Below are 12,854 nucleotides of genomic sequence, written 5' to 3'. Positions count from 1 at the left end.
ATTTCTGATCTGATCTTTATGATTTCTTTCCTTCTGCTAATTTTGGGGTTTTTTTTGTTCTTCTTTCTCTAATTACTTTAGGTGTAAGGTTAGGTTTTTTATTTGAGATATTTCTTGTTTCTTAAGGTAGGATTGTATTGCTATAAACTTCCCTTTTAGAACTGTTTTTGCTGCATCCCACAGGTTTTGGGTCGTTGTGTTTTCACTGTCATTTGTTTCTAGGTATTTTTTGATTTCCTCTTTGCTTTCTTCAGTGATCTCTTGGTTATTAACTAGTGTGTTGTTTAGCCTCAAATGTGTTTGTCTTTCTTACAGTTTTTTCCTGTAATTGATATCTAGTCTCATAGCACTGTGGTCAGTAAAGATATTTGATACAATTTCAACTTTCTTAAATTTACCAAGGCTTGATTTGTGACCCAAGATATGATCTACCTTGGAGAATGTTCCATAAGCACTTGAGAAGAAAGTGTATTCTGTTGTTTTTGGATGGAATGTCCTACAAATATCAATTAAGTCCATCTTGTTTAATGTATCATTTAAAGCTTGTGTGTCCTTATTTATTTTCATTTTGGATGATCTGTTCATTGGTGAAAGTGGGGTGTTAAAGTCCCCTACTATGATTGCGTTACTGTGGATTTCCACTTTTATGGTTGTTAGTATTTGCCTTATGTATTGAGGTGCTCCTGTTTTAGGTGCATAAAAATTTACAATTGTTATATCTTCTTCTTGGATTGATCCCTTGATCATTATGTAGTGTCCTTCTTTTTCTCTTGTAATAGTCTTTGTTTTAATGTCTATTTTGTGTGATATGAGAATTGCTACTCCAGTTTTCTTTCGATTTCCATTTGGATGGAATATCTTTTTCCATTCCCTCACTTTCAGTCTGTATGTATCCCTAGGACTGAAGTGGGTCTCTTGTAGACAGCATATATATGGGTCTTGTTTTTGTATCCTTTCAGCCAGTCTATCTCTTTTGGCTGGAGCATTTAATCCATTTACATTTAAGGTAATTATTGATATGTATGTTCCTATGACCATTTTCTTAATTGTTTTGGGTTTGTTATTGTAGGTCTTTTCCTTCTCTTGTGTTTCCTGCCTAGAGAAGTTCCTTTAGCATTTGTTGTAAAGCTGGTTTGGTGGTGCTGAACTCTTTTAGCTTTTGCTTGTCTCTAAAGCTTTTAATTTCTCCATCAAATCTGAATGAGATCCTTGCTGGGTAGAGTAATCTTGGTTGTAGGTTTTTCTACTTCATCACTTTAAATTTGTCTTGCCACTCCCTTCTGGCCTGCAGAGTTTATGCTGAAAGATCAGCTGCTAACTGTATGGGGATCACCTTATGTGTTATATGTTGTTTTTCCCTTGCTGGTTTTAATATTTGTTCTTTGTATTTAATTTTTGACAGTTTGATTAATATGTGTCTTGGTGTGTTTCTCCTTGGATTTATCCTGTATGGGACTCTCTGTGCTTCCTGGACTTGATTAACGATTTCCTTTCCCATATTAGAGAAGTTTTCAACTACAGTCTCTTCAAATATTTTCTCAGTCCCTTTCTTTTTCTCTTCTTCTTTTGGGACCCGTATAATTTGAATGTTGGTGTGTTTAATGTTGTCCCAGAGGTCTCTGAGACTGTCCTCAATTCTTTTCATTCTTTTATCTTTATTCTTCTCTGCACTACTTATTTCCACTATTTTATCTTCCAGGTCACTTATCCGTTCTTCTGCCTCAGTTATTCTGCTATTGATCCCTTCTAGAGAAGTTTTAATTTCATTTATTGTGTTGTTCATCACTCTTTGTTTGCTCTTTAGTTCTTCTAGGTCCTTGTTAATGTTTCTTATATTTTCTCCATTCTATTTCCAAGATTTTGGATCATCTTTACTATCAATATTCTGAATTATTTTTCAGGTAGACTGCCTATTTCCTCTTCATTTGTTAAGTCTGGTGGGTTTATGCCTTGTTCCTTCATCTGCTGTGTGTTTCTCTGTCTTCTCATTTTGCTTAACTTACTGTTTTTGGGGTCTCCTTTTCGCAGGCTGCAGGTTCATAGTTTCAATTGTTTTTGGTGTCTTTCCCCAGTGGCTAGGGTTGGTTCAGTGGGTTATGTAGGCTTCCTGGTGGAGGGGACTAGTGCCCGTGTTCTGGTGGGTGAGCATGGATCTTGTCTTTCTGGTGGGCAGATCCACGTCTCGTGGTGTGTTTTGGGATGTCTGTGGCCTATTATGATTTTAGGCAGCCTCTGTGGTAATGGATGGGGTTGTGTTCCTGTCTTGCTAGTTGTTTGGCATAGGGTGTCCTGTACTCTAGCTTGCTGGTCATTGATTGGAGCTGGGTCTTGACATTGAGATGGAGATTTATGGGAGATTTTCGCTGTTTGATATTACTTGGAGCTGGGAGGTCTCTTGTGGACCAGTCTTCTGAATTGGCTCTCCCACTTCAGTGGCACAGCCCTGACACCTGGCTGGAGCACCAAGAGCCTGTCCTCCACAGGGCTCAGAATAACACGGAGAACAAAAAGAAAGAAAGAAGAAGATAAAATAAAAGAATATAAATTAAAGTAAAATAAAATGAAATAACGTTATTAAAATAAAAAAAATTATGAAGAAAAAAAACTTTTTTAATTAAAAAAAAAAAAGTAGACAGAACCCTAGGACAAATGGTAAAAACAAAGCTATACAGACAAAATCACACTCAGAAGCATACACATGCATACTCACAAAAAGAGAAAAAGGAAAGAAAAAAAAAATATATATATATATAGTTGCTCCCAAAGTCCACATCCTGAACTTGGGATGATTCCTTGTCTACTCAGGTATTCCACAGATGCAGGGTACATCAAGTTGATTGTGGAGATTTAATCTGCTGCTTCTGAGGCTGCTGGGAGAGATTTCCCTTTCTCTTCTTTGTTCGCACAGCTCCCGGGGTTCAGCTGTGGATTTGGACCCTCCTCTGCGTGTAGGTCGCCTGAGGGCGTCTGTTCTTCGCTCAGACAGGACAGGGTTAAAGTAGCCGCTGATTTGGGGGCTCTGGCTCACTCAGGACGGGGGTGAGGGAGGGGTGCGGATGCGGGGTGAGCCTGCGGCAGCAGAAGCCAGCGTGACGTTTCACCAGCTTGAGGCACACCGTGTGTTCTCTTAGGGAAGTTTTCCCTGGATCATGGGACCCTGCATTGGCGGGCTGCACAGGCTCCCAGCAGGGGAGGTGTGGATAGTGACCTGTGCTCGCACACGCTTCTTGGTGGCGGCAGCAGCAGCCTTAGCGTCTCGTGTCCATCTCTGGGTGCCGCGCTGGTAGCCGCGGCTCGCGCCCGTCTCTGGAGCTCCTTTAAGCGGCGCTCTTAATCCCCTCTCGTCACGCACCAGGAAACACAGAGGTAAGAAAGTCTCTTGCCTCTTCGGCAGCTCCAGACTTTTTCCCGGACTTCCTCTCCGGCTAGCTGTGGCGCACTATCCCCCTTCAGGCTGTGTTCACGCAGCCAACCCCAGTCCTCTCCCTGGGATCCGACCGAAGCCCCCATTAAACTTTATTTTTTTTTAAAGGTGATTCTAGAAAATAACAAATGTATTTTGTTTGCAATATGGTGCTATTTTCGGTGTTAACTATTTTCCCAGAAGGAGGCAGATGGTTGGTAGACAAAAGAGGAAATTCTAAAAACTCTTAATCCTTTATATATAGTAACTTTTACCTGAAGATACTGAATATATAACTTCTGCATTGTTTCCTTCATCAAGATCCTTTGCAAACACAGTTGTAACCAACATATTTACTGGTTGACCTTCCAGAACCTGTCATTAAGACAAATGACTTACAAATTAGTCAGTGAAATTTAAAAAAGAAATATCAATGAATCTTTAAGTTACAGAACACATTACTACTAAGCATTATTTTTTAAAACTACTTTTAAATCCACACAAAATGCAAATGTCTACCATATAAAAGTTATATGGGTGTAAAACCATGAAAAAAATCCACATTACAAATTTAAATGTTTTGCTCAATTTGAACAAATTATCTGCAGCATTTAATCTAATTTTGAGAAAAAAAGGAAATAAAATTGACTAAAAAAATCTTAGATTTTTGATGCTTTTTAAGAATTCTGGCATTTTCTTATTCATCCCTTTCTTTTAAAAGATCCAAAATATGCTAAACATAAACATAAGCCATTATTTCAGGAAACATACCTTATTAATTAACAGAAACTTTCCTGAAATTCTGAAATGTACATGTGGAATTGAGCTCCAAGTTTAGGGTCTTACTGCCTAATTAAGCCATGATACATAAAATGATATATTAATAAAAATCATAAGGATAGTATCATAATGTTCTGCATTGGTAGAATTTTCTTTAAATATGATTTTGGAAGATAAAGTTAAAGTTATTAACTTCCTCAATACCTATTTCGAGGTTTTCAATATGCATACCTGATCTCAATTTGAACGCCCAATTGTTGCAGAGCAATAGCTTCCCAACGTTTTATTCATATAACCCTTTCATTAAAAAAAAAGTATGAGTTCCTCCAAGATACATTTATTAATTATGTACATGAACTAATATGCTAACTTATTATGTACATTATAAAACATACAAAAACATGGAAATGAAAAAGATAAGATCATGTAAATATAATGAGAAGTTTCCACATGTGCCTGCAAAGATCAAATGCTACAATCTCTGGCTGCACGTCCCTCCACTTTAGAGCTACAGATTGTTCTCCTATCTTCAAGTAACCATCTTAGAGATGTGTTTCAAGTGCCCACAAGGAGCTGTAGACAAAGAAAGGCATGCAAATTACTGAAAAAAAACAAGCCATGTCTGAGCAATACTGATAATGAAGTACCATGACGTTTGCATACAACAGACAGAACTACATTATCATAAAACCACTGAATGTGTGATCCCAATTAGCACATATAAGCATTTTCTTTTCTTGTTTTAATTGTGTTTTTTTTTTTTTTTTTTGACATGTGGACAATTCTAACTCTAGAAATGTATGCATTTCCACAGAAGACTGACTGGATAAATTCATGCTTTTTACCACAAGATGGTGCTCAAAACAAGTAACTAAGAATACTACAAACGTTGCACGGCTACTTGGCTCCACATACCTTGATGTGTAATTCCTTCCCAGGGAGGCACTGTGGGAAATACGGCCTGTTATCGTTGATGTCAGTAACTGAGACATACACCAGCGCGGTGGCGTTTCGAGGATGGGAGCCGTGGTCGGTCACTAAGACAGTCACCTGATGGTGCACCCGTTGCTCATGATCCAAGGCCACCCAGCTGATAAGTTCGCCTGAGGAGCACAGAGCAGGATGAAAGAGGCTGACGCTTGTACTAGAATTGTGGCTTTATGAACCACCAATTAAATCTCAGACCAATTCCCAGAAAGGAAAATCAGATATAAAGCTCTAAAAGCACAACTTCCAAGACCACATGCTTTAGTAATCTAGCTCTGCTGTTGAAAGAATTTTCTGAAGTTTCTTCTGCCATCTTCAATTTGTCATTCTTTGTATTTCAAATTATCTACCATCAACCATTCGAACTAAAGAATGAATTCATAACAACAAATGATAAAATACTCTGTGGTAATTTAATAATAATTTAGAAGATTTAAAGTTACAGCACGTCTCCCTTCATACTGAATATACAGAAAGCACCTCAGCTCTGACATCACAAGGTCTGGTTTGGGCGCCCGTTTCTTCACCTCAGGCACAGAAGGACCTCTCTGACCCTACCTCCTAGGGCTATCAAACATTAACGCAATCATAAATTTAAAAGGACTCTGTAAGCTGTAAATTATTACGAACGTGGGAGTTGTTATCATTACTTAAGATAATGGCAAGGTACCTTCATGAAAATCAAATACATTCCTAGGTGATGGTTTGTCTTTTATGTATAGAGTTATTTATTTTTATCTCACAAAATATATGTATAGTGAGGACAGTGACTTCCCAAATAACTCTTCATGCTTTACAAGCTATATTTTACATATTCTTGCTCAAAACTGTTTTCTAGGCGACTAGCCTCGTGTTTCATCCACAGACTCCGGCATAAAATTGTAACTGCCTCTACCTACCGCCAAGGGCCATCTCTGGTAGCCCATCTCCCGCTGCAGAGTTTCAACAGACGTTAATATCCTCACTATTTATGAAAATATCTATTTGTGATAAAGTAATCGAGAAGCAACTACTACCTAACATTGCCATTACCAAGATCTGTTTGCCCTCTTCCTCCAAATGAAATATGTAGAACAATTGACAGTGTGTAGAACAAAACAAAAAGTGAAATCAGGAACAACAACAAAAAATTCATATTTGGATAAGTTGCTGAATTGGTGAAGGTATAATGCAGTGTTTACCATATCCAATTACTATATCAACTATATTTATAAAGTGTTTACTATAAGTGTGATTCTAACAAAAATGACAAAGACCACAGCTGCATCTTTAAAGTTCCAAAATGCAATTCTTCTAGGAAAACCCTAAATCCTGAATGGCAAACAGATTTTTATTTGCTGCACCAACTCTGACTGACATGTAGCAGCTGTTCGAAAAGACTAGGAGGCTCAGCCGGGGCTGGGCGTGGGGGTTCCACATAGGGTTCCGTGGGAGTGAGGTTTCGGGTCACTACCTGAGGCTGCTCAGAGCCCCGGATGTGGAGGGCGTGCCTGCGTGCTGCGCATGCATGCCACGCACTGGAGGATGTGGTCAGCCCCTGCGCTGCCCCGCTGTCCCCAGCCCCAGTGAACAGGAACAGCTTACGAGTATGTAGCCTTCCAAGCCCCTTCATAACACTTTAACTCTTCACCACCACCCCCCACACACACACCCCCAGAGCGGGACACGGAGCATGGCAGCAATTATCTCCTTTTTTCAAGGTAAGGAAACTGAGTCCCAAGGTGAAGCTTCTTGCTTCTAGCCGTACAGCAATTCTAGGAATGGACACCTGGTCTGAATCTGGACTAACTGTGGGAAAGAGAAGATCATGGGGGAACCGAATGTATATTTCAACTTCTTTCGAAAAAAATAAATTACCGAGTGCAGTAGAAAACCTAGAGAACTATCTAACACGTGGAAGTAAAGAGCAAGCCGGACCATCCTGTGCAGCCGGTGCAGTTTGTGCCTTGCTGCGGGGCCCAGCTCAGGACTGAATGGGAGCCGAGATCCAGCTTGCAATCTCGGCAGGCCTTGTGCCCTGGTGTAAAGCTCCATCTGCTGGAGGAAGGGGCACCTTTTCCTAATCCACACGATAGGTACTTTGAAGGTAATCAGAATTGAATTCAAATTCTGTCCCACTGTAGAGCAAGGGGCACCACGTACAAAGGCCACAATATGAATAGTGCCTCCTGGAATTGTACAAAGTGGTGACCTTCTCACTTCTTTCTAGCTCCGTGACCTTGGGCATGTTACTTGAGCTACTCGAGTTTCAGTTTCTCCAACTATGTGGTTGCAGTATAAACATAGTTCATTTGTAGGTATTTGCAGGAATTAAAGACTTTGTAAATGTATACAATATAATAACATTTGTATATTTAACCTAACTAATTAAGACATGAAAAAAACCTCAGTGTAAATATTTGCCCTTTCTATGTTTCCCTCATCAAAATGAGAATGGAGAAATATATCAAAAGAGTGACTTTGAAATCTTAACTTAAAATCTTAAAAAGTGGATTATTCTCTAGTTTTTCACTGATGACATTTATACTTTATAAAATATTATTTGAAAAATTTTAAAGACATCTACAAATGAAAAAGAGTGGTTGGGCGGGGGGGTGGAATTAGACTTTACACAAGAATTTATCTAGTCCATTTCTGAGTGTACCTCTAATTCAAAATAAGAACCATATACGGACAGTATGTGGGTGTGAGGCAAGAGAAATATGAATCATTTAAGGGAAAATTCTGTTCAATTTTGACTTCACTTTAAAAATCACAATAATATAATCAAGTAAGATATTTACTAAAAACTGTAATTTTAACTATATGTTTGCTAAAAGATTTGAGTTTTGTCAATTCCAATTTTAAAGGAATAAGTGCAAGCTACAAAATGCTACCTGTATTAGGATTCATCTTGAAGAATTTTCCATCAGACAAAAGGAAATATGACAGCTGTCCATTCTTCCCTGAGTCTCTGTCAATTGCTGTAATTTTGCCTATTACCCCTTGGGGAACAGGACTCTCCTTGACTTTCAGAAACAAGACATCATGCAAGAAGGTGGGGGAATTGTCATTCTCATCCAGGACATGAACAGTTACTGAAGTGCTCACATTTTGTGACATTCTGTCCTCCGGGATCCAGGCAAACACTCTAAAATTATATGTTTGTGTGGATTCATAGTCGAGCTGTCGCCGCAAATAAATCCAACCCGTGTAAGGATGGATGCCAAACGCAGCCGAGTCTGGGCCGGACTCCAGCGAGTACAGGAGCTGCGGGGGTGTGTGCTGTGGGCCAAGCTGGCAGGCCTGGATTTTCAGGACCGGGGTCATCAGTGAGAGGGACTCACTAACTTCCGCTTGATAGACCAAATGCTCAAAAGTTAAAGACGGGTTTTGCTCTTGTTTTTCAATAATGACCGTCAGCACTAACAGGGATGCCTGAGGAGGAACGCCGAGATCCTGGGCCATGAGTGTCAGAGTGCACTCCTGGGGCCCAGCGCCTGCCAGGCTCTCGTTGAGGTACACCACACCAAGCCCCGAGTCAACGGAAAAGATGCTCGGGCTCTGACTGGCAATGGCATAGCGGATGACCCCGTTGGGCCCGCTGTCTTTGTCTGTTGCACGGGCGTGGTACAAGGCTGTGCCAGTCATTGTGCTCTGGGATATCGTAACCCCATCAGAGGCTTTGTGAAACACTGGGCGGTTGTCATTGACATCGATGACAGTTATGTTGACCTCTGTGCTGCTGCAGGTGGGGGAGCTGCCGAGCTGTGCCTGGATGGTGAGCACAACCACAGGCTGTGTTTCGTGATCCAGAGGCTTCTGGGTTCGAATGGTGCCCAGCCATGGGTGAATAAAGAACTTTCCGTCCAGATCACCAGAGGAGATCCTATAAAGAATTGGCTCTGAGGAATCTGAAAAGGAAAAAAAAAAAAAGAACAAAATGAAAAGAGAAAGCAATCACTTTATGCCAAAAGAATGTACCTACTGGAAACAGAACTGAAAGCATTAATGTATATCATATCCACAGAGAATATGATGCAATGTCTCACATCTTCCTCGGCTCTCCAAAGCCTGTTGATAAGTGGACACATGGTTTCAGATGTATTAGTGGACAAAAGTAATGTCCAATGGACAAGGCACAAGCCGCGGGTTTCACCATCTTCCTTACCTCTTCTTGTATTAAGTAAAAGGGAAAGGTATTCAGAAAATAATGTGGATGCCTGTTTTACAGTCTGTTTTATATATTTGAGGAAGCAAAGTCAAGTTTACACTGGTGTTTCTCTATGATATCTACCAATAAAAAGCAAATACCCTCCATAAAATTTAAGGAAAGGAGAGAAGATGGGTTAGGTTTACGGAGCATGACAAGATCTTTGGACAAGTAATTCACTTCTAAGAATTTTTCTTGCAGAGAAATTTGTACAAGTCATATAAGGATATTTGCTTGAGTATTATTTGGACTAGTAAAAATGATTGTAAATCATTCAAATTGATAGCAAAAGGGAAATGTTTAAATAAATACAATGCAACTTTTAATTTTAATGAGATGGAATGATGTCCAGTTACTTGGAAAACTGTCCACAATATACAAAGTGGGGAAAAATGGTCATTGTAGAACAACAAAGATAGTTGGATGTATTTTCATTAAAAAATTTTTGGAAGTATGTGTGTGTGTGTGTGTGTGCACGCGCGCTTTGAAGAATGGGTTAAAAGTACCTGTTACTTTTGTGATTAGAAAAACAAAGTACGATAAAAATAATGTTGAAAGAACAAAGAGCAAGCCATAGATTGTATGGTCTCAATTCTTGCATGGAGAAAAGGAAAGATTTATTCAAGACTGTACAACCTAAGAAAATATAGAAAATGTTCCAGTAATGGATTTCAATGCAGCATAAGAGGTACTTACTCAAGGACTCTTTTGCTTTCACTGTCCCCACAGGACTGTCTTCAGGCACATCTTCATAAACTGAGAAAGTATACTTAGGCCTTTCAAATTCAGTGGGTGCCAGAGTTGTCTGAAGAATGTGTATGGTGACTTCAGCATTAGTGACAGATGTGAGCCCACCACCATCTCGAGCACAGACCATCAGCAAAAGTGTGGTGGATTCCAAATGACTAAGAGTTGATGTTAGGTAAATAATCCCTGGGTAGGGGAAGGAGAGAATTAAAAACCAGATAACATGCAATAAATACTGATGAGCCATAGTAACACCTGATCTGTTCATGCTACTGTGATGGTTAATTTTATGTGTCCACTTGACTGGACCATGGCGTGCCCAAATATTCAGTGAAACATTATGTTGCATGTTTCTGTGAGGGTGTTTTTGGGTAAGATTAACCCAAATGGATAGACTGAGTCAAGCATATTGGCCTCCCTGCTGTGGGTGGGCCTCATCCAATCAGTTGAAGGCCTGACTAGAACAAAAGGGCTGGTCCTCCTCCAAGTAAGAGAGAGTCCTCCTGCCGGACTCTGTTAGACTTGGGACACTGGTTTTTTCCCTTCCTTTGGAATTGAACGGAAACATCCTGGCTCCTCCTGAGTCTTGAGACTGCCAGCCTTCAACCTCGAGCTACGCCATTGGTTCTCTGGATCCTGAGTTTACCAACTCACCTGCAGATCTTGGGGCCTGTTAATCTCCATAATCACAGGACTAATTCCTTACAATAAATCTCTTTATATTTATCTTTATATGTCTTTATATTTATGTATCTCCTGTTGGTTCCATTTCTCTGGAGAACCTTGATACATCTACTTTCCAATCAAAGAACTTGAGCATATTTGCAAAATGATGGTCCAAATTCTGTCAAGTAAGCAATATTTCCAGAGCTTAAATGTTAGACATCTTGGAAGAATATCAATTCACCAGAAAAACAAAAACTGTTGCCTTTGTTAGGCCTTCCTACCATATCAGCAGCCCAGGATGATGGACTAGCAGAGTATACCCCGTAATCCAATGTAGTCTAAGCTAATGCAGGGTTGTTGGGTGATCACAATCTACCCAGGCACCAGGATCCTAAATCTACAGATGAAATTAAAGTTTTATCTTCTGGGGTATTTGCCATTTGTCCTGAACAAGACCATGGAGTGCAGCACTTTTTTTCAAGGAACTCCATTTTTTTTGTTATTGATGAGAGGGTATAATATCAATGGCTGTGGGTAGGAAAACTTCAAAAATGTTAAAACCATGGGGATAAGTTAGGCTTATACACAGAGTGTTCGTGAGAGGAGAAGGTCTTAATGGATAAGTTGGGGAGAGATCCAGTAATGCTGAGAAAACCAATCATTTAATATGGCTAACACCACCCATTGGTGTGTTAGTGTGAAAACATGAAAATAGATAACCAGCTTAGAAATGAAAATGTTAGTTGTAGTTAACAAAAAAGAAAAACAGACAAACTTTTAAATGAATTTACAAACAAATAAATGTGGCTGAACTGTATGGAATCTATCACAACACAATTGGCTGTAAGTATTAGTTAAATGAAGGACTACTGCAGTTTTGCCAGTTTATGAGAAGCTTGCAAAAACATCAGAATTATCAGTTTTCTAGGCATAAAAAAGGTGACACCCATTTGATTTCTTTCTTTTTTTAAATCAAATCTTCCCTCTTATAACTCCAATTCCTTGTTCCTATTTCCATTAGAAATTTAGTGAATCTGTCTTATTTCTCCTTGGCAAACACATCATCAATAACCAAAGCCAAATATCTCATCAGACCTGCTCCAGGCACAGCATCCCCATTTTCTTATCTGACATGATTTTATGCCATTTCTCTTGCAGTTCCTTTCTCCTGAACATTCTCCAAGTTGATCCAGGAACACATGGTTCCAGATAACAATCTGACTATAACAAAGAAGAGTATAAACATTCTTTATTGGAATACTTATAAAATACTAATGTAACCAAGTATTATCACACCCACTTTTAGCAGCCGTGTTAAAATCGGGGTTCACACTGATTTGCTGGTCCACCAAAGCACTCAATACTCATCACACTAATTTCTAAGTCAGGTCTTTCCCTTCCATTATTGATTAGCTTCAGAATTCTTCTTATTAAAGTCTTGGCTTGATTAAAAAATAAAACTCAAATAATGCAAAAGTGTCTGTCTACAGAAGAAAATGAAAAGTCTCTCTACCCCAATAACCCCCCACTCCCTGGGCACAGAGTCTTCTAGAGTTAACTCAATTTTAATTATTGAGACTTTTTTAAGAGTTTTATTTTACACTCTTGATGATTATGACAATGAAAAGATTAATGTGTGCCTCAACTAGACCATAAGCTGGTCTTCCTGCCTTCAGACTGACTCCTTCTAAACCATTCTTCATACTTGTATTAGGATAGTCTGCCTAAAATCCAAATCTCGGCCTATCAGTGCTTCCCCCAGTTTTCAGGGGAAGTTCAAATGCTTTATCATAATAAGCAAGCCACACAATTAGCGCTTTTGCATCTCTGTGGCCCCATCTCACCATTCTCTCTGTACAGGACATTTTGCTCTTGGCACAGTCAACTCCTTCTAATTTCCAGAATAGATCTTGCTCTTCCCTTTGGATTGCTGCATCCCCTTCCTGGAATAACTTCATCTTCTCTGACAATGATTTCTACTCATGTTTTAAAGCACAGCTCAACTTTCACCTGGCGCAGATGACCTTCTCTTACCTTCCACTCTCTTTCAGAGACCACTCTTCCAGGATCCCACAGTGG

At 39.5% G+C, this 12,854-nt stretch overlaps 1 protein-coding gene across 1 annotated transcript in view; it reads right to left on the bottom strand.

The window, feature by feature from the left end:
- The window catches only part of DCHS2 (dachsous cadherin-related 2), a 134,650-nt gene that overhangs the window by 106,550 nt on the left and 15,246 nt on the right, over window positions 1-12,854 (bottom strand). Inside the window, exons 4-7 of the mRNA XM_067734645.1 lie at window positions 10,059-10,295; window positions 8,047-9,063; window positions 5,099-5,286; window positions 3,679-3,778 (exon numbers count right to left, since the gene is read on the bottom strand). Coding sequence (XP_067590746.1) covers window positions 3,679-3,778; window positions 5,099-5,286; window positions 8,047-9,063; window positions 10,059-10,295 — 1,542 coding nt within the window. The remainder of the gene's footprint in view (window positions 1-3,678; window positions 3,779-5,098; window positions 5,287-8,046; window positions 9,064-10,058; window positions 10,296-12,854) is intronic.

This window comes from Pseudorca crassidens, chromosome 4 (assembly GCF_039906515.1).
Source record: "Pseudorca crassidens isolate mPseCra1 chromosome 4, mPseCra1.hap1, whole genome shotgun sequence".
NCBI lineage: Eukaryota > Metazoa > Chordata > Mammalia > Artiodactyla > Delphinidae > Pseudorca > Pseudorca crassidens.
This window is presented reverse-complemented; position numbering and strand designations above follow the sequence as displayed.